The sequence below is a fragment of the Pseudophryne corroboree genome, chromosome 1, assembly GCF_028390025.1.
Source record: "Pseudophryne corroboree isolate aPseCor3 chromosome 1, aPseCor3.hap2, whole genome shotgun sequence".
NCBI lineage: Eukaryota > Metazoa > Chordata > Amphibia > Anura > Myobatrachidae > Pseudophryne > Pseudophryne corroboree.
Window position 1 is genome coordinate 173,376,394 of NC_086444.1, and position 26,003 is coordinate 173,402,396.

General features: G+C 47.4%; 1 protein-coding gene across 3 annotated transcripts in view; it reads left to right on the top strand.

Moving 5' to 3' along the window:
- The window catches only part of RAD17 (RAD17 checkpoint clamp loader component), a 102,636-nt gene extending 78,565 nt beyond the window's left edge, over positions 1-24,071 (top strand). For all 3 annotated transcript variants that reach the window (XM_063963901.1, XM_063963900.1, XM_063963903.1), the window contains exons 16-17: positions 22,534-22,591; positions 23,441-24,071. In XM_063963901.1, the coding sequence (XP_063819971.1) occupies positions 22,534-22,591; positions 23,441-23,684 (302 nt within the window). In that variant the 3' untranslated portion in view covers positions 23,685-24,071. The remainder of the gene's footprint in view (positions 1-22,533; positions 22,592-23,440) is intronic.
- Positions 24,072-26,003: the final 1,932 nt, after the last annotated feature.

Here is a 26,003-nt window from a genome sequence, read left to right on the forward strand (position 1 = left end):
GAATACAATGTCTTGACTGTTGGGCACTGCAGCTGGTTCCTTTTATAAAAAAAAATGTGTATTTTTCAGTGATACTTCATATGTTGTTTTGACACACTTTCTTCCTAGAATGCAGTTGTGTGTGGCATAACTAGAAGTTCCCCTCACTTCTTTTCACAACAACCTTCAGTACCTCATTATAACGTTTATTATTACCATCCCAAACACTGAAATCCTAAGCACTATGGGGTTGATTCAATTAGATGCAGATTGCTTGCAGCCGCGAATAAGTGCGGCTATTGACATTTCTCATACGTCCTAGAGGATGCTGGGGATGCTTCAAGAACCATGGGGTATAGACTGGATCCGCAGGAGACATGGGCACACTATAAGACTTTGAATGGGTGTGAACTGGCTCCTCCCTCTATGCCCCTCCATAACTCCAGTTAGATTCTGTGCCCAGTGAGACTGGATGCACACTGAGGAGCTCTCCAGAGCTTCTCAGGAAAAGACTTTATTAGGTTTATTATTTTCAGGGAGACCTGCTGGCAACAGGCTCCCTGCATCGTGGGACTGAGGGGAGAGAAGCAGACCTACTTCTTATAAGTTTAAGGGCTCTGCTTCTTTGGCTACTGGACACCATTAGCTCCAGAGGGTTCGATCACTTGGTACGCCTAGCTGCTTGTTCCCGGGCCGCGCCGTCACTCCCCTCACAGAGCCAGAAGACAGAAGCCTGGTAAGTATGAGAAGATCAGAAGACTTCCGTGACGGCAGAAGACGCGTTTGAGGTAACGCGCAGCGGCCGCGCTGCGCACCATGCTCCCACACAGATCACGGCACTGCAGGGTGCAGGGCGCAGGAGGGGCGCCCTGGGCAGCATGGGGGACCTCAGACACCACTGGCAATACACATAACAGTGCCCAGGCTCTAGTTAAGGGACCCCCGCCAGTATAAAGAATTTTGAGCGGGACTGAAGCTTCCATGTAGTGGGCGGGGCTTAGCACAGCTCTGACCAGCGCCATTTTTCTCTTCACAGAAGGCTGCAGAGACGCTGGCCCTGACCTCCACACTGCTGTGCAAGTAACAAAGTGCAAAATGGGGGGGGGGGGCACTAGTGATTTGGTTATTATATGTAAAAAGCGCTAGCAGGTCTGGGCAGTCTTGTGCTGGCTTCAGTACCGGGATAGGCGCTGGGTGTGAGCTGGCAGAACTCTCTCTGTGTCTCTCTGGCAGGCTTTATTGTGGGTCTGTCTCCTATAGCCCCAGTGTGGTTGTGGCTGTTGGTACGTGTATGTGTCGACATGTCTGAGGCTGAATGCTCGTCCCAGGAGAAGGCTGGAGTGGGGACAGACAATTCTGTGAGAGTGGCAGTGTCGGCACCGCCGACGGATGATTGGGTGAATATGTTGAGTGTTTTAAATGCAAATGTGACTAAGTTGGCTAAGAGATTTGATAAATCTGAGTCCAAAAACCAGACATGGAGGAAATCCATGGAAGATGCTTTGTCACAGGCCCAGACCCCTTCGGGGTCACAGAAACGTGCATTTACCCAGATAACTGATACAGATACAGACACGGACTCTGATTCCAGTGTCGACTATAGTGATGCCAGATTACATCCGAAACTGGCTAAGAGTATTCAGTACATGATTATGGCGATAAAGGAAGTATTACATATCACTGAGGACCCTGCTGTTCCTGATACAAGGGTCTGTATGTATAAAGGAAAGAAACCGGAGGTAACGTTTGCTCCCTCTCATGAACTGAACGCACTTTTTGAAAAAGCTTGGGAAAATCCTGACAAAAGGATTCATGTTCCCAAAAGAATTTTAGTGGCATATCCGTTCCCTGCTGGGGATAGGGAAAGGTGGGAGTCAATCCCCACGGTAGACAAAGCTTTATCGCGTCTTTCCAAAAAGGTGGCGTTCCCGTCCCCTGACACGGCAGCCCTAAAAGATCCTGCGGATCATAAGCAGGAAAATGCACTAAAATTCATTTATGTCGCTACGCGGGCGCTACTCAGGCCTGCCGTTGCTGCGGTATGGGTGAGTAGCGCTATTGAAAGGTGGGCAGATAACTTATCATCTGAGGTAGATACCCTAGACAGGGATAGTGTGCTTTTGACTCTGGGTCACATCAGGGACGCTGCAGCATATTTAAAAGAAGCTGTGAGGGATAATGGCCTTCTGGGATCAAGGGCCAATGCCACGGCAGTCTCAGCGAGAAGAGCGTTGTGGATTCATCAATGGAATGCTGATGCTGACTCTAAGAAGGCGATGGAGTCTCTACCGTTTAACGGTAGGGTCTTGTTTGGCGACGGCCTCATTGACCTGGTGTCTACGGCTACTACGGATAAGTCGTCATTTTTACCTTATGTTCTGGCACAACAGAAGAAAACACCCCACTATCAGATGCAGTCCTTTCGGACCAATAAATTCATAAAAGGACGAGGGTCCTCCTTCCTTGCTGCGAGAGGAAGGGGAAAAAGGTCACAGGCTGTGGCAAGTTCCCAAGAGCAGAAGTCCTCTCCGGCTTCTACCAAATCCACCGCATGACGCTGGGGCTCCTCTGCGGGAGTCCGCAACGGTGGAGGCACGTCTCCGACTCATCAGTCAGGTCTGGGTACACTCGGATCTGGATCCTTGGATATTGGAAATAATAACCCAAGGGTACAAGTTAGAGTTTCAAGATGTGCCCCCTTACCGATTTTTTTCAAATCGGCCTTGCCAGCTTCTCTTCCAGAAAGGGAGATAGTAAGCGCTGCGATACTAAAGTTGTGTCAAAAGTGATTGTCACGGTACCCCCGGCTCAACAGGGGGAAGGCTTTTATTCGAGCCTGTTTGTGGTCCCGAAGCCGGATGGCTCAGTCAGACCGATTCTAAACCTAACATCCCTCAATTTCTTTCTCAAAAAAATTCAAATTCAAGATGAAATCTCTACGAGCAGTGATCTACAGTTTGGAGGAGGGAGATTTTATGGTGTCGGTCGACATAAAAGATGCCTACTTACATGTCCCCATATATCGTCCACATCAGGCTTACCTGAGATTTGCTGTGCAGGATTGTCATAACCAATTTCAGACGTTGCCGTTTGAGCTGTCCACGGCTCCGAGGATTTTCACCAAAGTAATGGTGGAAATGATGGTTCTCCTGCGTAAGCAGGGAATCACAATTATCCCGTACTTGGACGATCTCCTCATAAAGGCGAGGCCCAAGGAACAATTGTTGAAGAATGTTGCCCTTTCACTGACGATTCTGCAACAACACGGTTGGCTCCTAAATTTGCCAAAATCACAGTTGGATCCAATGACACGGCTGTCGTTCCTGGGTATGATTCTGGATACGGAATTGCAGAGAGTTTTTCTTCCAGTGGAAAAAGCTCAGGAAATACAGAACATGGTAAAACAGATTCTGAAACCAGCAAGGGTGTCTCTTCTTCACTGCACTCGGTTGCTGGGGAAGATGCTGGTGGCCTACGAGGCCATCCCGTATGGCAGGTTCCATGCCAGGGTGTTTCAATGAAACCTGTTGGACCAGTGGTCCGGTTCTCACCTGGACATGCACCGGAAAATAATTCTATCTCCCAGGACCAGGATTTCCCTTCTGTGGTGGCTGCACAGTTCTCACCTTCTTGAGGGACGCAGGTTCGGGATTCAGGATTGGATCCTGGTGACCACACATGCAAGCCTCCGAGGCTGGGGAGCAGTCACGCAGGGAAGAAACTTTCAGGGAAAGTGGTCGAGCCAGGAAGCTTGTCTACACATAAACATTCTGGAATTAAGAGCTGTCTACATCGGCATACTGCAAGCAGAACATCTTCTTCGAGGCCTGCCGGTCTTGATTCAGTCAGAAAACGTGACAGCAGTGGCGTACATAAACCGCTAGGGCGGAACAAAGAGCAGAGCGTCAATGGCCGAGGCCACGAAGATTCTTCGCTGGGCGGAAAAACATGCCAGCGCTCTGTCAGCGGTCTTCATTCCAGAAGTGGACAACTGGGAAGCAGACTTCCTCAGCAGACACGATCTCCATCCAGGAGAGTGGGGTCTTCATCAAGAGGTCTTTGCAGAAGTGACAAGGCGTTGGGGAGTTCCTCAAGTGGACATGATGGCGTCCCGCCTCAACAAGAAACTTCAGAGATATTGTTCCGGGTCAAGGGACCCTCAAGCGATAGCGGTGGACGCCCTAGTGACGCCGTGGGTGTTTCCGTCAGTATATGTGTTCCCTCCACTTCCACTCATTCCAAAGGTGATAAAAATTATAAGAAGAACAAGGGTTCAGGCGATCCTCATTGTTCCGGATTGGCCAAAAAGGGCCTGGTATCCAGACCTTCGGGAGTTACTCGTAGAAGATCCCTGGCCTCTTCCTCTTTGGGAGGACCGGTTACAACAGGGGCCGTGCGTGTATCAGGACTTACCGCGGCTGCGTTTGACGGCATGGCGGTTGAACGCCAAATCCTAGCCCAAAAGGGTATTTCCAGTGAAGTCATTCCTACACTTCTTCAGGCTAGAAAAGAAGTAACGGCGAAGCATTACCACCGTATTTGGAGGAAATGTGTGTCTTGGTGTGAATCCAAGAAGGCTTCTACGGAAGAATTTCACCTGGGGCGTTTGCTCCATTTCCTGCAAGCAGGTGTGGATGTGGGCCTAAAGTTAGGCTGTATTAAAGTACAGATTTCGACCTTGTCAATCTTTTTTTTCAAAAAGAATTAGCCTCCCTTCCAGAAGTTCAGACCTTCGTAAAAGGCGTGCTGCACATCCAACCTCCTTTTGTGGCACCTTGGGACCTTAATGTGGTGTTGCACTTCTTGCAATCACATTGGTTTGAACCTTTGCGCAAGGTTAAGTTAAAATTCCTTACTTGGAAAGTGGTCATGTTGTTGGCCTTAGCGTCTGCAAGGCGAGTGTCTGAGTTGGCGGCTTTGTCTAACAAAAGGCCCTATTTGGTTTTCCATGCTGATAGAGTGGAGTTGAGAACTCGTCCGCAATTTCTGCCAAAAGTTGTTTCATCATTTCATGTTAACCAAGCAATTGTGGTGCCTGTGACCACTGACGCCTTGGCGGAGTCTAAGTCTCTAGATGTGGTCAGAGCTTTGAAGATCTATGTCGCCAGAACGGCACAGATTAGGAAAACAGAGGCTCTGTTTGTCCTGTGGGCTCCCAACAAGATTGGGGCTCCTGCTTCTAAGCAGACTATTGCGCACTGGATTTGTAATACGATTCAGCAGGCTCATTCTACGGCAGGATTGCAGTTACCGAAATCGGTAAAAGCCCATTCTACAAGAATGGTGGGTTCATCCTGGGCGGCTGCCCGGGGAGTCTCGGCGTTACAACTTTGCCGAGCTGCTACTTGGTCGGGTTCAAACACCTTTGCAAAGTTTTACAAGTTTGATACCCTGGCTGAGGAGGGCCTCTTGTTTGGTCAATCGGTGCTGCAGAGTCGTCCGCACTATCCAGCCCGTTCTAGAGCTTTGGTATAAACCCCATGGTTCTTGAAGCATCCCCAGCATCCTCTAGGACGTATGAGAAAATAAGATTTTAATACCTACCGGTAAATCCTTTTCTCTTAGTCCGTAGAGGATGCTGGGCGCCCGTCCCAGTGCGGGCTGTGTCTGCAGTTTGGTTATAGTTACGCTCATGTTGCGTTGAGTTCAGTCAATCTGCGACTGTTGTTGGTCATGCAGTTGCATGCGTTGTTGTTGAATGCCATGTTGTACGGCGTGTTAGTGGTGTGAGCTGGTATGTATCTCGCCTTAGTTTAGAATAATTAAATAAATCCTTTTCCTCAAAATGTCCGTCTCCCTGGGCACAGTTCCTATAACTGGAGTCTGGAGGAGGGGCATAGAGGGAGGAGCCAGTTCACACCCATTCAAAGTCTTATAGTGTGCCCATGTCTCCTGCGGATCCCGTCTATACCCCATGGTTCTTGAAGCATCCCCAGCATCCTCTACGGACTAAGAGAAAAGGATTTACCGGTAGGTATTAAAATCCTATTTTATGGTACCTCCGGACTCGTGGATTTTTGTTCACAGTCCCATATGGCTACGTACAAAAATGCATAAGTCTGGGATGAGATCGGGCTCACAACTAATTGAATCGACCCTTATATACCCTTTTTCCTTGTACATCCATCACATGCCCATTAAAAACTCACTAAATGTGGCTGAAGCATGTTACTTGCTTTGATACAATTCCAGGCCAATCACTAGCACTTAGCTTACAGGTAACAAGTCAATTCCAAACAAAGGGTGCCAGCTGCCATTGCCGCGACGTTTAAATGCCGGCAACAGCACCGCATCTTTCATCCTTTGCCCGTCCGGCAAAATGCCAGATTTGCTCAAAAGTACTCGCTTACCCTACAGGTATGCGAACACTTTTGTGTGATATTGAGCTGCTGTAATTAACGGCTATTGCTGCGCTTATTCGGCTGGACGGATGACTTCGTCTGGAATTGAATATCCCCATAGGGGGGAATTCAGTTAGCCAGTTATTTAACGACAGCAAAAAAGCTGCTTATCTCGGGTTTGTGCAATCGCAGTATTCAGATGCAAATTCACAAACTGGATACTTGCAATAATTCTTGCTTTCAAAACCAGAAAAAAGTGTAGGAGAAAATGGGGAAGTCTATCCTGTACCCCAAAAAAAACCATCTAAGAAAACAGTATGGGAGTATAGTAGTGGTCATAATAAAAATATTTGGAGCACTTAAATTGGGTCATATTACTATTATATGCATTTTTCAAAAAAATTTTTAAAAAAATTACATTTAAAAAAAAAAAAGATTGAAAACGAGTGTTTTTCAGCAAAATAAGTGCTCAAGTTACATTGGGGGTACATAAAAATAAGTATATATTTGGGTCATTTTAAGCCGCCTCCAAAATATTTGATGATTGCTCCCACCTGCAAGCCTAAAATCCATTGTCCCACTCATAGAGCACTCCAATATACCTGGCCCATACCTTGTACCCCAATTTCCACCATTATGCATTTTTTCACCCCAAAAATGACATCCTTATTGGCCAATGAAAATAATTAAAATTTCTCAGTGCCCAATTAGACCCCCCATCGGGGTGTCCCAAGGGTTATAAACCAAATCTTAAAGTTTTTATCTTTTAACATAGGGATTATCCCCAAGCTTATCAGCTGATCAGAAGTAGTGAAGTGAAATTTGTAATAAACCTATGGAGAATTATCGTCTGTAATTTATTGTGGACATTTAGATAGGGGCTTATTGCGGGTCACAATAAAATCTCTATTTTACAGTGAAAACTGCAGTTTGTAGCTAATTAAATTTCCCCAATGCCGCTTTCAGACATGTGACCCTGGAATTTGCCGGGTCTAGTAAGCTCTACGCTCAATGACCCTGGTCGGGAGAAGGGTTGTGGACCCGGGTTGTTTCCCTTGACACATGCAGAAATCCCAGCTTATAGATGCATGTGTAAAAGGGAACGGGGGTGGGGGGGGGGGGGGGGGGGTGGAGAGGATCTCTGTTTTATCCCAAAATCCAAGCTTCAAAGCAAATCAAACAGTATTTGTTACTCCACGTGCACTTTATCTACAGCTATTATTACTGTGATTAATGAAGATTATTTAAACTGACTAACCATTTTAGTAGGAGGAGCAACAGCAAAATACTACATCTAATAAACTAAAATTGCAGAGTCCAAGTATGTTTCAATTTACATGGCCCTTAACAAATATTTTTAACTACAAGATCAATATCTGAAGTCTGCTGTGATATATCTTATCATTTGTGTGTAGATAAGGTTTAGTTGTATGGAAAAGATAAATAAACAATGATAAATACAGCGGTGGCCACTTTATTAGTATACCATGTACACTTTCTCGTTGATATCTAATCAGACAATCCTGTGGCAGCAGTTCAATCTATAAAAGCAAGCCATCATGGTCAAGAGGTTCAGTTGTTGATCAGGCCAAAAAACAGAATGGAGTAGAAATGTGATCTGAGTCACTTTGACTGTGGAATGATTGTCAGTGCCAGGCAGATGGTTGGAGTGTCTTAGAACCCGAAAGTTTACAGAGACTCTTGAGCAAAACAAAAAAAATCAAGTGCGTTAAAATACCTGGTTAAAGTGATGAAATAGCCAGACTTGCTCAAGCTGACAGGATGGTGACATTTACTAAAATAACACTGGGTAACAACAGTGGTATACAGAAGCATGTCTCTGAAAGCATAGCCTGATTAACTTTGAAATGAAGGGCTACAGCAACAGATTACAGCGGGTTCCACTGGAAACTCAGGCTACAGGCTCATAAGAACAGGACAGGTGAAGGTTGGAAATACACCCCCTAAACTAATGTAGATTTTTTTGGGTCCGAATTTGGCATAACATAAATCCATCCTGCATTGTATTAACGGTTTATGCTGGTTTTGGTGTAATGGTGTGGTGAATATTTAATTTCTGCAGCGGGGTATACTGGGTTCCACAGGGAATAACATTGGGGTGTAGAGTAGGATCTTGATCCGAGGCGCCAACAGGCTAAAACTTTGACTGTTCCCAGAATGCATAGCGCCGCCTCCTCTATATCCCAGCCTCTGTGCACAGGAGCTCAGTTTTGTAGTTGGTGCCATGCAGTGCAGGCATACAACAGGTAGGGCTGCTCCAGCAGCCCTCAGAAGAGCTTTTTAAAGTGAAATCTGAAGACTTCAAGGGCAGCAGCAGAGACACTGCGAGTGTTAGATGTCAGTCAGACATCACCTGCTGCAGCTCCATCACCTCCCTCAGCGGCACTGTATACTCCCGCGCCCTGGTTGCCGGGTACTTACAGTGGAGGCTCCGGTTTGCTTCAGTCAGTCACTCACCCTACCGCAGCTCTCCAGGATCGCGTGGCCGCACTTAGGGCGGAGGTAAGAGGGTCCCCCATGCGGGACCTGCCGGAAACTGCGATCCGGTGGGAGGCTGGCCACACATGCTGGCGTGGACACTGTGGTAGTACAGGGACCCCACTAGACCACCAGGGCAAAGGCACAGGTCGGTTTTACTAAAAACCGTTTGTCACATAGCCCACAGAACCCGGTGGTGAAGCCCAGCAAGGGAATAAGGCTTTGACCTGTAGACCCTCCCCCAGGGCGCCATTTAGAGTAAATGTTCCTGCCCTGGAGCTGCATCTCTCTCACTCCCTCACTCCCTGTCAGCGTTTGGGCGCCATTACCACAAGCTGAGCTGATCCTGGGACTGTTTGGGCAAATCCTCCTCTGTAAAGCCGCCTGCATGTCAGCACTGTGCATTTTACAGGACACTTAAGTATTCTACATGTCTGCTGACAGTGTTAGTTAAGAAGCAGTGCATTTAGTCAGGGTTATTTAGTACAAGTACCCTGTGATATACATCCAGTATTTACTGTGCATTGATATTTCTATTGATTATATAGCTGTACTTAGTACTGCTTTGTATTGCTAGTCCAGTGCAATTTTATTGCATGTCATAATTTCTGCATTGTACATGTGACTCTCTGTGTGTGTGCATATAGCTGCTGCGTGACTTCCATTTCGTGTATCTCACTCAGATTGCTATCCCTATATTCTGTACCCTGAAGGGGGCTTAGTGCGTCAGGGTTATTGTTTAATATAGGTGTTTCACAGGATATACTTACTATGTATTTTTCTCTGTTATTTTCAGTCACCATATACCTCTTGAATTCTCTGTTTGTGCTGATACCCTGACAGGGGGTTCTTGTTAAGGTATTAGGCTGCTGATATTGTACTGGGTTGCCCGTGAATTGAGCTTTCAAACATGTCGGCTACAAGGGGAGCTGGGGCTGATCCCACATTGCATGGTGGTGACGCTGCAGACATATTAGAGGAAAACATAGCAGCAGAGGGTTCAAGTTCTGGGGGTTCCCTACCCCCCAGTGGAACTGTAGCAATGGGGGTTCATAACGACCCACCTTGGGCTACTTTCTCCACAACGTTAAGTACGCTGGTAACTAGACTTACGCCCCCTGTGGGACCCCCTGTGCCGTTACAACCGCTTATGGTCCCTGCGGTTAATCCGCCATGGGCAGATCAACTGTCCACTTAGTTGCAGCAATTGAACCACTCACTGACTAAACAGACGTCTAACCCTCGCTCGCCTAAGACCAAGGGGTCCTCTAAGCGGGCCATTACTTCCTCACAATCCCCCCACGTCCCAGACACCTCGTCTGATGAAGAAGGCGTATATACTGACCCCACAGACACCGATCCAGATAATTCTGATTGGGAGTCGGTCTCTCAGGTGGATGTTCCTGACTTATTGGAGGCTATCAGGCTAATTCTGATGACCCAGAGCCTGATGCTACCTCTAAGAAACCGGACAGATTTAAACGTCAGAAAGTTATTAAACAAGTTTTACCTCATTCTGACCATTTAGTTGAAATACGTCAGGAATCCTGGGAAAATCCAGGAAAGAAATTCACACCTTACAAGAAGATGCTGGCTCGCTATCCCCTCGCTGCGGAGCTAAGTAAAAATTGGGAAACACCCCCGCCAGTGGATTCGCAAGTGACGCGGCTGGTGGTATCCTCAGCTCTGCCTGTAACTACGGTCACTTCTCTGAAAGAACCGACGGATAAGCTTTTGGAGGGTTGTTTAAAAGCGATTTACACCCTGGCAGGTGCTGTGCATCAGCCCACTATTGCAGCGACATGGGCTGCAGAGGCTATTGAAGCGTGGGCTCAGGAGGTGGAAGCAAAGCTGCCATCCAACTTTTCCGATAATGCTAGACAATGTCTCTCATATATTGTCACAGCATCTCATTACATTAAGGAGGCGGCTTCTGATGCCGGTATTCTGGCAGCCTAGGCTTCTACTACGTCCATTTTGGCTCGCCGGATTCTCTGGTTACGGTCCTGGACGGTGGATCTGGACTCTAAGAAAACCCTGGAGGTGCTCCCTTTTTGGAGAGGACCTCAACAAGATAGTGGCTGACTTAGCTTCTGCTAAAACAGCGTGTCTACCTAGTACTGCTCCTTCGGTACCGAAGGCTAAGAGTACTCCCTTTCGCTCCTTTGTCCTTCAGGTAAAGCAAAAGGTCAAGCGTACCCGAAACAGGCTCGCACTTCCAAAGCGGCTTAGCCCAAACTTAAACGGGCCTGGGCTGCCCGTCGGCCTGCTTCCAAAACTGACAAGCCTGCTGCATGACGGGGCGGGCCTCCCTCTGGGGGATCCCAGGGTGGGAGGCCGACTTCTAGGGTTTACCCAGGAATGGTTGAAGACCACTTCCAATGCCTGGGTACGGGAAGTCGTCACTCGAGGTTACGCCGTATCCTTCAAGAATCGTCCCCCTCATCGATTTTGCCTGACAGACGTCCCTTCGGATCAGATGAAGGCAAAAACTCTCCATTCGGTGGTACAGTCCCTCCTGGATACAGGAGTGGTAGTACAGGTGCCTCTGGCTCAGAGAGGCAAGGGGTACTATTCACCGCTATTCCTAGTCCCGAAACCGAATGGGTCCTCTCCGCCCATTCTCAACCTCTTCGCTCTATTGTTCTGGCCTTGGAACCTGGGGATTATATGGTCTTCCTGGACATACAGTTTGCTGTTGGCAACCTCCATTACCAATTTCGGGCGTTACCTTTTGGCTTGACCACGGCCCCGCGGGTCTTCACCAAGTCATGGCAGTAATGATGGCTGTACTGCGCCGTCAAGGGGTCAGGATCCTCCCGTATCTGGACGACTTATTGATCCTGGTGAATTCCCCAGAAATTCTCCTACGCCATTTGGAACTGATGCTCCAGTTTCTGCAAGCCTACGGGTGACTCATCAACTGGAAGAAATCTTCCCTGGTCCATGCTCAGAGCATGGTGCACCTGGGGGCGTTGTTAGACACTCACAATCAGCGGTTGTTCTTGTCTCAGGAGAAGGTCCTGAAACTTCAGGACCGGATTCGATGCTTCCTATCTTGTCCGCAAGTGTCGATTACATTCGGCGATGCAAGTGCTAGGTCTCATGGTGTCGGCTTTTGACATGGTGGAGTACGCTCGGTTCCATTCCCGCCCTCTACAGAAATTGATTCTTGCCAAGTGGGACGGCCTCCCCCACGGGATCAGGTCTCACATGATCCTGTCCTAGGAGGTCCGTCTGTCACTGAGCTGGTGGCTTCAGGACCAACGATTGAGCAGGGGTCGTCCCTTCTGGATCTCCAACTTGGTCCTTCTGACGACGGATGCCAGTCTGAGGTGTTGGGGCGCGGTGTTGGAACAACACTCCCTTCAGGGTCGGTGGACCAAGGAGGAGTCTCTTCTCCCGATTAAACATTCTGGAACTGCGGGTGGTGTTCAATGCTCTGAACTTGGCCAACATTTAATCCAGAACAGACCTGTTCAAGTACAGTCAGACAACGCCACCACGGTGGCGTACATATATCATCAAGGCGGCACTCGAAGCTGCATGGCAATGAGGGAAGTATCCAGAATTCTTCAGTGGGCAGAACGCCATCTGCCAAGTATATCGGCAGTGTTCATTCCGGGAGTCCTAAGCAGGGAAGCGGACTTCCTCAGTCGTCAGGATGTACACGCCGGAGAGTGGAGCCTCCTTCCAGAAGTATTTCAACTCCTAGTGGACAAGTGGGGTCTCCCAGATGTAGACCTGATGGCGTCTCGACACAATCACAAGGTTCTGGTCTTCAGAGCAAGGACAAGGGATCCTCAAGCAGCGTTCGTGGATGCTCTTGCAATTCCATGGAACTTTCGGCTGCCATACGTGTTCCCTCCGGTGTCACTTCTGCCCAGAGTAATAAGGAAGTTCAAGCAAGAAGGAGGAATCCTACTTCTGATCGCTCCAGCGTGGCCCAGACGGCATTGGTTCTCAGACCTTCAGGGTCTCTTATTAGATCGTCCTCTTCTGCTTCCACAATGCCCAGACCTCTTCGTTCAGGGCCTTTGTGTTTACCAGGATTTGGCCCATCTGGCTTTGATGGCATTGCTCTTGAAGCTTCCGTACTAAGGGCCAAGGGTTTTTCTGAGGAGGTCATTCAGACTATGTTGAAGGCCCGTAAACCGGCTTCTGCTCAGATTTACCATAGGGTCTGGAATCCTTACTTTGCTTGGTGCACATTTAACAATCATGACGCTTACAAGTTTAGTACGGCCAAACTTTTGGCCTTTCTACAACAGGGCCTGGACTTGGGCCTTTGTCTGGCCTCCATCAAGGTTCATATTTCTGCCTTGTCGGTTTGGTTTCAGAGAAAAATTGCCACTTTGCCTGATGTTCATACATTCACTCAGGGTGTGTTACGGATTCAACCTCCTTACATCCTGTTTGTGGCTCCTTGGGATCTGTTGGTGGTTCTAGAGGCATTACAGGGGTCTCCGTTTGAGCCTCTTGAATCTGCAAATCTTAAGTGGCTTTCCCTTAAGGTATTGTTTCTACTGGCTATTGCCTCTGCTAGACGGGTGTCGGATTTGGGTGCCTTGTCTTGTAGGTCCCCCTATCTGATTTTTCACCATGACCGAGTGGTTCTTAGGACACGTCCTGGGTACCTACCTAAGGTGGTGTCTTCTTTCCACCTTAATCAGGAGATTGTCTCTCCTGGATTGTCTTCCAAAGAGCGGTCTTTGGATGTGGTACGGGCTGTCCGTATCTTTGTGAAGAGGACAGCTCCCATCAGGAAGTCTGATTCTCTCTCTTTGTTCTGTTTGGTTTTCACAAACGTGGCTGGCCTGCTAACAAGCAGACCTTGGCCATATGGATTAGAATGGTGATTGCACATGCTTATGTACAGGCTGGCCTTCCAGCTCCTGCTACCATCTAAGCCCATTCTACTCGGTCTGTTGGACCTTCTTGGGCGGCCCACCGTGGTGTGACCCTTGAACTATTGTGCAAGGCAGCTACGTGGTCCTCAGTGAACACGTTCATAAGGTTCTATGCCTTTTGATACATCCGCCTCCCAGGATGCTTCCTTTGGACGCCGGGTTCTTGTGCCCGCTACAGTGCGTCCCCTCCCATGAGGAACTTCTTTAGGACATCCCGATGTCATTCCCTGTTGAACCCAGTGTAACCCGCTGCAGAAAACGAGATTTATGGTAAGAACTTACCGTTGTTAAAAATCTTTCTGCGAGGTACACTGGGTTCCACAGGGCGCCCACCCTGACGCACTTCGCTTCTTTGGGTTTGTATGGCATTAGCCGCTGACACCTTCTCCTGTCGTGAGAATGTGGTGTATGTGGCTACTAACGGTTGTCGTCTTTTACCTGCTACTGCATTGGGCTGGTTAACAAAACTGAGCTCCTGTGCACGGAGGCGGGGTTATAGAGGAGGCGGCACTATGCATTCTGGGAATAGTCAAAGCTTTTAGCTTGTTGGTGCCTCGGATCAAGAAGATCCTACTCTACACCCCAATGTTATTCCCTGTGGAACCCAGTGTACCTCGCAGAAACAGATTTAACAACGGTAAGTTCTTACCATAAATCTCGTTATACAAATGATGCATTAATCTAATTGCTACTTCCAACAGTATAATGCAGCATGTCACAAAGTATAAGTCTTCTCAGGCTGGTTCTCTGACCACGACATTGAGAACACTGTACTACAATGGCCTCCACAGTCACCAGATCTCAATCCAAAATTGTGGTGGAATATTAGATTTGCAGCCAACAAATCTGCAGCAGCTATGTGATGCCATTATTTCACAATGGGGAATCTATGACACAAAGACTGTTCTGGGGCCAAATGGGATCCTACCCAATACTAGAAAGGTGTACCTAACAAAGTGGCCACATAATATGCATTTTTTTGCTCTTGCAGTGACTCCTCAGGTGGCTTACGGCCATATTTATCAATATTTTTTTCACAATACAGGTTGAGTATCCCATATCCAAAATGCTTGGGACCAGAAGTATTTTGGATATCGGATTTTTCCGTATTTTGGAATATTTGTATACCATAATGAGATATCATGGCGATGGGACCTAAGTCTAAGCACAGAATGCATTTATGATTCATATATTCCTTATACACACAGCCTGAAGGTAATTTTTGCCAATATTTTTAATAAATTCGTGCATTAAACAAAGTTTGTATACATACACACAATTCATTTGTTTCATATACACCTTATACACACAGCCTGAAGGTCATTTAATACAATTTCTGCAGCAGGATACATTGGTTTCCACAGTAAATCATCGGTGTGTAGAGTAGGTCTTGATCCAGAGGCACCAACAGGCTAAAGGCTGTCCCAGGTTACATTGGGTCCTCCTCTATAAATCCCGCCTCCAGGCACTGGAGCTCAGTTTCGAGTTGGTGCCTGCAGCAGCAGGTCACCTAACAGGAGGGCTGCACTGGGCAGCCCTGAAAAAGCTTTTCTAAGAAGATTTCTTCAACTGGGCTGTCAGCGCTGTATGTCAGGAGACACTTCAGCGCTGTAGTTCCATTACCTCCCAAGCGGCATTGCATACTCCCGTGGCTTTGTTCCCAGGTACTTGTGGCGGCGACGCTCCGGCTTAGGCACACAGTCGCAGACCGCTCTCCTGGACCACATGGCTGCTACGAGGAGGAGGTAAGAGGATCCCCCAGGTGGGACCTGCCATTAAATCGCGTTCTGTCCGCGACCTAGGGAGACGGGTCGCTTTGCTGGCTTGGACACTGTCACCGAGCAGGTACTCCACTAGACCGCCAGGGCGTAAGTGTACAGGTTGGGTGTATGAACGCCCCATTTAATAAGACTCTGTAGTACCGGCGGTGGAAGTCCAGCATAGGGGAACCGGCACTTGACCTGTAGCCCTTCCCCTGGCCCAGGGCGCCATCTCGGAGTAGATTTTCCCGCCCTGGAGCTGCCTCACTTTCTCCTTCATTCCCTGACAGAGACGCTGGGCGCCATCTTTTGAACATAGTTGCTACTGGCTCTGGGATTGCAGGGTAAGGTCTCCCTTGTAAAGCTGCCTGTATACAGCGCTGTGACTTTACAAACACTTGAGTATTCTACCTGTCTTTATGAAGACCGCATTAGTTAAAGAGTGTACCTGTGACAGAATATATTGTGCGAGTATTCAGATATATACCTACGGTCTTGCTGTGTGGTTTCACACTCAGTGTTTCCCAGATATAACGGTCACTATATTCTGTACCCTAAGAGGCTAGGTGCGTCTCGGTCTGCTAATATAGTGCGCCACAGTATTTGTCCAATACGTATAGTCTACTGTGTACTCAGTAACATATTACCAGATTTATTCGCAGGTGTTGCACTTTCTGCCAATATAGTACTTGGTCGCTCTGCTGTTGCATTCTCACATAATGTCTAACAGAAAGGGCAGTAAAACAGTGGAAGTTCCTGCATCATGCAGAGCATGCTCCAGGGATTTACCAGAGGGGGAAGTGTTATATGACTATCTGTGTACTAAGGTCATATGCCTCCCAGTCAGCCTGCAGCTCCTGCAATGGAGCACTCTGGGCTGCGTTCACCAACCTACTGGGTACACTGGTGGAAAGCATAGTGCCTCTATGGGACCACCGGTGCTCTGCACATAATATTGTCCATGGTTAAACCGCCTTGGGTGGAATAATTGTCTAACCAACTGCAGCAATATATCCGTCTTTGGTTAGACAGAAAACCTACACCAGGCCACTTCCGTGTTTCTGGGTCCTCAAAGCGGGCAGCTTCCTCCTCGCAATCCAAAATCCTCTCTGGTGTTTCAACTGAAGAGGAGGGGGAGCATATGGTCCTGTTAGACACTGAATCCTGTGTACTGATGAGGATTCTCCCTCGCAGATTGATGTCCCTGCCTTAGTGGATGCTAATAGCATTTCCTTCATAGAGGAGGATTCCACTACTGTGGCAAAGAAAACTGATAAGTTTAAACAGTAGAAGGTGGTTAAAATTATATTACCCCATTCTGATCATTTTGTGGACATCAAACGGGAACCCTGGTCTAATAGGGGAGGAAATTCCCTCTGCCAAAATGGGCCTTGGCTCGCTATCCTCTCCCTGCAGAGTTATATAACAATGGGAAACTCCACCGTTGGTTGATTCTCACGTCACCCGCCTTGTGGTATCATTCTCTCTGCCTGTCACCACTGTCACCTCACAGAAGGAACTGACAGATAAGCGTGTGGAGGGATGCCTGAAGTTTGTATACTCCTTCACTGGAGCCATTCATATACCTGCTATAGCTGCCTCCTGGGCTGCAAAAGGTATTGAGGTGTGGGTTCAGGCATTAGAGGAAGAGCTGCCCGAGGATATATCTGACAATGCCATACACTACCTGTCTCACAATACCACCGCCACCTATTACGTTCAGGAGGCGTCCTCTGAGGCGGGTGTATTGGCAGCCAAGGCGTTGACTACGTCTGTCCTGGCTCGCCGCATACTGTGGTTGAGGTCATGGAAAGTGGACTTTGGAGGTACTCCCATTTACTGGGGACCTCATGTTTGTGGAAGACCTAAACAAAATAGTGTCTGAAATAGCAGCCACTATGATGGCTTTTCTCCCCACTACTAATCCTTCTGCACAGAAGGAAATAGGTACCACTTTTCGTTCCTTTCGGCCTCAAAGGAATGCAAAAGGTAAGGCATACCCGAGACAATCTCGTGCTCCCAAAACCAGAAAGCCCATGGCAAAACAATCCTGGGCAGCCCGTCAGCCTGCTTAAAAACATGACAAGCTTGTTGCATGATGGGGTGGGCCTCCCTCTGGGGGTTCCCAGGGTGGGAGGCCGACTTCTACAGTTCACCCAGATTGGTTAAAGACTACTTCAGATGCATGGGTACTGGAAGTTGTCTCTCACGGGTATTCTGTCTCGTTCAAGAGATGTTACCTTTGCCAGTTTTGCAACTACGGCCCTCCTTTTGGATCCGTTAAAGGTGCAAACTCTACAAACTGTGATTGTGCCGGTACCTCAGTCCCAGAGAGGCAGAGGTTAATATTCGACCCTGTTTCTGTCCCGAAACTCAGTGGGTCCTTCCAGCCTATACTAAATCACAAATCTTTAAACAAGTTTGTGAGAGTGTCCAAGTTTCATATGGAAACACTGCGCTCCATTGTACTGGCTCGGGAACCCGGAGATTATATGGTATCCCTGGATATACAGGATGCATACCTGCATATACCTTTTGCCATATCCCACTAGCAGTTTCTGCGGTTTGCTAATGGCAACCTCCATTCCATTTCCAGACTCTGCCATTTGGACTGGCTACGTATCCTCGGATCTTCACAAGGTCATGGCTGTTATGACAGCTCGTCTCCATTGCCAGGGAGTCAGCATCCTGCTGTATCTAGACGACCTGATGATTCTGGCAAATTCCCACGAAGTACTCCTCTGTCATCTGCAACTGAAGGTAACATTCCTGCAAGCCCACGGGTGGCTTATCAAATGGAAGAAGTCCTCGCTGGTCCCAGGTCAGAGCATGGTGCACCTGGGGGGTCAATCCTGGACACACGCAGTCAGAAGACTGGTGTTGTCTCCAGAAAAAGTCTTGAAGATTCCGGACAGGATAAGATGCTTCCTCAGTTGTCCTAGAGTGTCTTTACACTTGGCGATGCAAGTACTTGGCCTGATGGTATCGGCATTCGACATGGTAGAGTACGCTTAATTTAATTCCCGCCCACTATACAGGTTAATCCTGTACAAATAGGATGGCCTGCCTCATTGGATCAAATTTCACATGATCTCTTAGACTCCGGAGGTGTGCCTGTTGTTGACCTGGTGAATCAAGGACCAGCAAAAACAGGGGCTGTCCCTTCTGGGTTCCTGGCTGGATTCCGCTTACTACGGGAGCCTGTTGAGGGGATGGGGAGCGGTGTGGGAGCAACACTAATTTCAAGGTCATTGGATCAAGGAGGAATCACTCCTTCTAATAAATATTCTGGAGCTGAGGACAGTGTTCAATGCACTATTTTTCGCCCTACCTCTAGTAGAGAAGAGGCTTGTTCAAGTACGATCAGACAACGCTACCTCTGTGGCATACATTAACCATCATCGCGGCACTCGAGGCTGCATGGCAATAATGGAAGTGTCAAAGATCCTTTATTGGGCGGAACGCCCTCTGCCAGCCATATCGGCAGTGTTCATTCCGTGTGTCCTGAACTGGGAAGCGGATTTCATCAGTCACTAGGACGTGCACGCTGGAGAGTGGAGTCTTCATCCAGAAGTCTTTCGACTCCTAGTGGACATGTGGTGTCTACTTGATGTAGACCTCATGGCGTCTCGACATGATCACAAGGTTCCGGTCTTCGGATCAAGGACCAGGGATCCTCAAGCAGTGTTCATGTATGCATTGGCGGTTCCATGGAACTTTCGGCTGCCCTACGTGTCCCCTCCGGTGTCACTCCTGCCCAGGGTGATAAGGAAGTTCAAGCAAGAAGGAGGATTACTACTTCTAATCGCTCCAGCGTGGCCTCAATGGCAGTGGTTCTTCAGACCTGCAGGGTCTATCGACAGAGACACCCCTTCTACTTCCTCAGCACCCGGACCTTCTCGTACAGGGCTCTTGTGTCTCCCCAGACTTTGCCAAGACTAGCTTTGACGGTGTGGCTCTTGAAGCATCATTCCAGAGGGCCAAAGGATTTTCCGAGGCGGTTATCCAGACTATGTTGAAAGCCCGGAAACCGGCATCTGTCCGGATTTATTACAGGGTCTGGAATTCTTACTTCACCTGGTGTGCTGATAAGAATTATGATGTATATCGAATCAGAACGTCCAGAATCCTGGCTTTTCTGCACTGAGGCCTTGACCCAGGTCTTTGTCTGGCCACCCTCAAGGTTCATAAATCTGCCTTGTTGGTATGGTTTCAGAGGAAAATTGTGTCTATACCTGACGTTCATACTTTCACTCAGGGCTTACTTAGGATTCAGCCTCCCTATGTCCCTCTTGTGGCTCCATGGGAATTGATTGTTGTACCGAAAGCCCTGCAAGAGTCTACATTTGAACCTCTTGAGTTGGCGGACCTTAAATGGTTCACGGCCAAGTTCCTGTTGATGAACTCGACCGGGATATTTACCTGAGTAGGTGTCATCTTTTCACCTTAACCAAGAGATGTGGTTCCAGCCTTTTTATAAATCTCTTCAGACCTGTCTTCCAAAGAGCGTTCTTTGGTTGTGGTAAGGGTTCTCTGTATTTATGTGGAGAGGACTGCCTCTATCAGGTTTCCACATATGTGGCTGGCCTGCGAATAAGCAAACACTTGGCCAGATAGAATAGAATGGTGATTGCACAAGCTTATGTGCAGGCTGGACTCCCAGCTCCTGCTGCTATTAAAGCCCATTCTACTCGGTCTGTTGGACCTTCTTGGGCAGCGCGTCTGAAGAACAATGTGCAAGGCAGCTACGTGGTCCTCAGTGAACACATCTATTAGGTTTTATGCTTTGAAATTTCCACCTCCCGGGATGCTTCCTTTGGATGCCGGGTTCTTATACCCGCTAAGGCACGTCCCCTCACTTCAGGAACTGCTTTAGGACATCCCCCGATGTTTTCCTGTGGAAACCAATGTAACTCTTTCTGCGAGGTACATTGGTTCCACAGGGCGCCCACCTTGCTGTGGGTTTGTATGGCATTAGCTGTTGGTACCTTCTCCTGTCGTGAGAATGTGGTTCTATGTTACTAACATCTGCCTTTTCTCTTGCCTGCTCCTGCATTTGAATGGTTCGAAACTGAGCTCCAGTGCCTGGAGGCGGGATTTATATAGGAGGCCCCAATGCATCCTGGGACAGCCTAAAGCTTTAAGGTGTGTACACCTGGTGAGATTTTTACTTACGATTTTGACTATATAGTCAAAATCGTAAGAAAAGTTAGTGAAGACTTTCACCTTGCGATCCCGATTCGATGCCGATGCGCGGTCCCGTGCGGTCGGCATCGCAAGAATAGATAGACTGTGCAGGCAAGTCAATTCTGACTATCTCTATAGACTATCGCAGCCGTGCGATCGGGTCGGAACTGCGCATGCGCCGGCGCCGCAGTGCACCAGCGCATGGCAGTCATCGTTGCCTAGCGATCGCCTCTGAGACAGAGGAGGTCGCTGGGCGGGAGGGGGCTGAACGGTGGCGTTTAGCCGCCGTTTAGGGGGAACGGTCCGGCCAACGCAGGCGTGGCCGGACCGTTCGGGGGGGGCGGGGCGTGGCGGCTGCGTGACGTGTCACGGAGCCGCTGCGGCCAGCGGGAGCGACGAGTAACTCCCGGCCAGCCGCAGGAGCTGCGCTGGCCGGGAGTTACTCCTCAAATACAAAGGCATCGCCTCTGTGCGATGCTTTTGTATTTGTGCGGGGGGGGGCCGGCACTGACATGCTGAGCGTCCCCCCGCATGTCTGAGTTAAGGATCATAGCTGTGCTAAACTTAGCACAGCTACGATCAACTCGGAATGAGGGCCATAGTCGGTATCACAAGCACATTCATTATGTGCTTGCGATACTGACTATGTGCCGACCTAGCCCCTGTCGCATAGTGATAATCGGGCATAGACCGAATCTCACCGTGTGTATGGGTCATTAGGTTGTTGGTGCCTCTGGATCAAGATCCACTCTACACCCCGATGTTTTCCTGTGGAACCAATGTTTCTCGCAGAAAGAGAGTTAACAATAGTAAGTCTACCATAACTCTTCTTATTTTGAATAATTTTCTGTATTAAAGTTTGTGTACATTGAGCAATCAGATAACAAAGGTTTCACTATCTCAGTCTCACACAAAATTCAGTTTTTCGGAATATTTGGATATGGGATACTCAACCTATATTTTAACATCGCCTAAATGTACTAAAGAGCAATTGGATAAAAATTCACAACATTCTCCTCCAAGCCCTATAATATCGTATTTTTTATATCTATTTTTTTTTGGTTAGCACATCACATTTGCAATACTTGTAATGGGAAATGCGATCTGTACGAATTTACTAAAACAATTAATTAAAATATAAAAAAAAATACAGGAGGGTGCCCCGTGATAACACTATCTTGAGATAGCGTTATTCTGCGCTTCCCTCTGGTTTCTCATCTCCTGCACAGCGTTCTCTGCTTGCTGGCAGTGAAGGCTGTGCTTTGTGTCTGGCCTCTGTCATCAGTATCTGATAGACACACAGGCTGATCAGTGTAAAAAATAAATTAATTAAAATACCAGGGATTTGGAATCGGTGCGCTTTAGTTATCTGTTCCTGTGCTGCTGCTGTAACCCTGGTCATCTGATCAGCAAAGTGAGCTGAGATGCTGCAAAGTGCAGGGGTCACAGCAGCAGCACAGGAAACCATATGACTGGAGTTCAACTAGCACAATTTCTGGGTGCAGGTAAGTGTAAACTTCGCAGGGGAATGGGTTATGGTAGCCGGCGGTGTTTGCATGGTTACACTCTGAAAAATACCATGAAAAGTTTAGGTGGAGTATTCACAGGGACAGCGCGTTCTCACAAGCTCTGTCCCTGCATACGATAATTGATACATCCTTGCAATGTATTCAATTATCGCACTGCGAATTTGGACCATTATATCACTTCCCATCTGCATCTGAGATGCAGATTGTAATTATTATGCCCCGTAGCCTTGATTTAGCAGTTACCAGGCTAGAATAATAGACGATCGATATGTCTAATTTTTATTCCTGTTTAATAAGATTTTATTTTATCTGTTATGTTTTTCTCCAGCACAAATTGCATTTATCCAGGATGTTGGCAGACTTCCCTTAAAGAGACATTTTGGAAGGTAATGTGACTAATCACTGACTGGTATACGTTTAATTTGCCGTCTGTCAGGATCCCGGCAGACGGCAAATTAACATGACTATTCCCACTGGTGGGTGTCCACTACACCCATAGAGTGGAAATAGAACCTATGGCGAGTGCAGCGAGCACGTAGCGTGTCAAGCCTGCAAGAGGACTCTGCGCTCGCCCCGCTGCTGGGATGCCGCTGTCTGTCTACTTGCTGCCTGAAAATCATACTAAACCCCACTGACTAAGCTCTTAGCAATTGTTATGGTCTACAGAAGGTGGTGTTTGCAGTTTGTGATAGAAGATGATTGCTATTGGGTGGTCATTCCAAGTTGATCGCTAGCAGCTTTCGTTCGCTGCGCAGTGATCAGGCAAAAAATACGGCACTTCTGCATATGCAGCGCAATGCGCACGCGCGTCGTACTATTACAACGAATGATGTAGTGTCACACAAGGTCTAGCGAAGCTTTTCAGTCGCACTGCTGGCCGCAGAGTGATTGACATGAAGTTGGCGTTTCTGGGTGTCCACTGACCGTTTTCAGGGAGTGTTCGAAAAAACGCAGGCGTGCCAGGAAAAACGCAGGCGTGGCTGGGCGAGCACAGGGCGTGTTCGTGACGTCAAACCAGGAACGGAACAGTCTGAAGTGATCGCAAGCGCTGAGTAGGTCTGGAGCTACTCGGAAACTGCACAATTTTTTTTTATTTTAAATTCACTTTAAAACACAGATGTCATAAAAACACAATTGATTATCAAAAAGAATTCATATAATACGACACAATCATTTGTCCCCTTCATTCATGATTGTATTACTCTGTGCTTTATTTGTATTATAATGCTTTTCAGGATGAGGCTGGAAGCGCTCACTGACAAGGACACCGGTGTGCCTGACAGTGGTGATGAAGAGGACACAAATGATATACAAAGCATAAAAGAAAGCAGTAAGAGTAAAGAAGGGTCTGGTGCAAGCATACTGCCTTCCAGCCAAGGAGGGGAATCTGATCTCCCAACCAGCCAACCTCAGCCTATTGCAGCCCAGGCAGTTATGGAAGATGAAGATATGAAGATAGAAGAGTTTGACAGTGACTGAGCTTACTGACGTCAGCCATTCATAGGACTTCTGCCTGCACCAGCTGCCTACTAGTGTGCCTAGACTATACCTATTTAAAAGAGACCTTTTCTTCACAGAAGTCTTCATATGTAAATGTACACGGCCTAGCTTCATTTATACATTTTATAGGTCAGAAAAGCAACTTATTTTCACTTGAAGTGCAAGAACATCAGTACACAATGGAGCCAGGTTGAAACATTTCTTTGCATTTCCTTTTTTACTGCCCATGTTCACCGTTGCTATAAAGTCACAGATGTCTTTATACAGTATCTTTATTGCAAGTAGGCATACATTTAATGTGAAATGTAGTTTATGTAAAGTTCTGCACTAAACTATTTATGTAAATAAAATATTTGTTGTTTTTTTCCCACAGTGCTTGATTTTCAGCAGACTTTAGTTCATAAAATAGAACTGCTATCAGATCAAATAGTCTTGCATCCCAAGCTGGCTGTGATATAGGGCAGGTTTTATATATATATATATATATATATATATATATATATATATATATATATATATTCTCTATCGTACACCCACATCTAAGCAATCTCATGGAAGCTGCATCCTCCTATTTCATCCTCAAAGAAAAGAATGGTTATATGGTTACTATTCTTTCCAATGGTCAGCAACATCCCCTGTGTAAGTACTTGACTGTTAACTGCTGTCCCCGGAACTTCTCAGTAAGACCAGATCACCCTGTATTATCAGATATGAGCCTCAGGCACATCAGTATTGCCGGAGTCCTGTGCTGGTTGTTCGTGAGCACTGTAGAAAGAGTAGAACCCAAAGATGCACTTGGCAGTCACAGCAGCTTTTTTAGCTTGGAGTTGAGGTTCTCAAGCATTGTCCAGGTTTTAAGTTTTTCCATGATTGGACACAGGTGAATTAATTAGCACTTCAGTCAATTTGATTTAATCATCTGTGCTGAGCCATAGATATACCTAAAACCTGGACAGTTGGGGTGCCTTGAGGACCGCGTTTCAGAACCTCTGGCTTAGGGCAGTTCCATTGCTGTAAGTGCTGGTACTGTCTTTTATTTCACTAGCTTACTGTTCTTTCTTTCTTAGTTGTTAAATGTAAACAGGTGGAGAATCTCCTATATTTTTAGCCTCTTCAGGAGTAATCCCAGATCCTCTCAGGGCCACAGTGCATAGTTACAAGCGGGTCTTCTGCAGCAGCAGTAAGTGTACAGTATGTTTGTGTGTGTATGAGTGTCTGTGGGTATGTGTGTGTGACCCCCGGTGTGTATGCCCCCTCCCCCTCTAATGTGAATCAGCAGCTGGGAGAACTACGTATCCCAACACTCCCTGAGTCTCCCAGCAAACTCCACGCCTCCCAGCAGCCCCCTCCCCAGTGTAAAGATGGAGGAGAGACCACGATTGAGTGTAATTTTTTTTTTAAAACATTTTTTTAAACTCGCGATTCAGGGTTTTCAGAGCTGAAAACCCTGTGACCATTTAAAAAAATAAATGGGATACCGCGGGTATCGGGAGCGCACATACTAACCGTAATCCAAAATTGGGCGCAAGGTTGTTTACCTTTGATGATTAGAAAAAATAGCTTTGAACAAAAATAAATTTAGAATAATATTTTTTTTAAATAATGCCAGTAGTATAAGTACAGCAATTTCACCTGTTAAATAGACTTTCCCATACAAAGGCATATCTGATCAGCAGCTACCAGCTGCCTATATCGTCTAGGTGAGGAAGAGGGAAAAGTGTCATGGTTGCAGGGGTTGGGTATAGGATCCGGCGGACAGAATACAGACGCCGGGATCCCGACCGCCAGAATGTCGGCGGGCAGGCGCAACTAAGCCCCTTGAGCTCGCCACAGGGTTCTATTCCCACTCCATGGGTGTCGTGGACACCTAGTAGTGGGAATAGCTGTGGCAGCGCTGCCGGCATTCTGGCGGTTGGGCTCCTGACTACATCCCGGTGGCAGAAGTGGAAAATGAGAGGGGAGATTCTGGCACGAAAAGAAAGTTTTGAATGGATGGCAGATTGAGAAAGTACAGAGGATAAGGAAACAAATGGAAATACAGTATGCAAGCATAGGTGAAAAAGAAATCAACAGACAGACACAAAAAGTACACAGTGATGTACCCGTCTAATGAGGAGTGGGGGCATAAACTTGGAAAGGAGGACATAATTACACATGGGTAGGTGGTAATATATCACACCTGGGCAGGGGAGGCACACTCAAACATTGGAAAAGGGGTAGGGGCAGTAGTCACACATGGGCAGGTGGGAGTATATTCACACATGGGGACAGTCTCACATGGGAGCTAGTACAGACAAC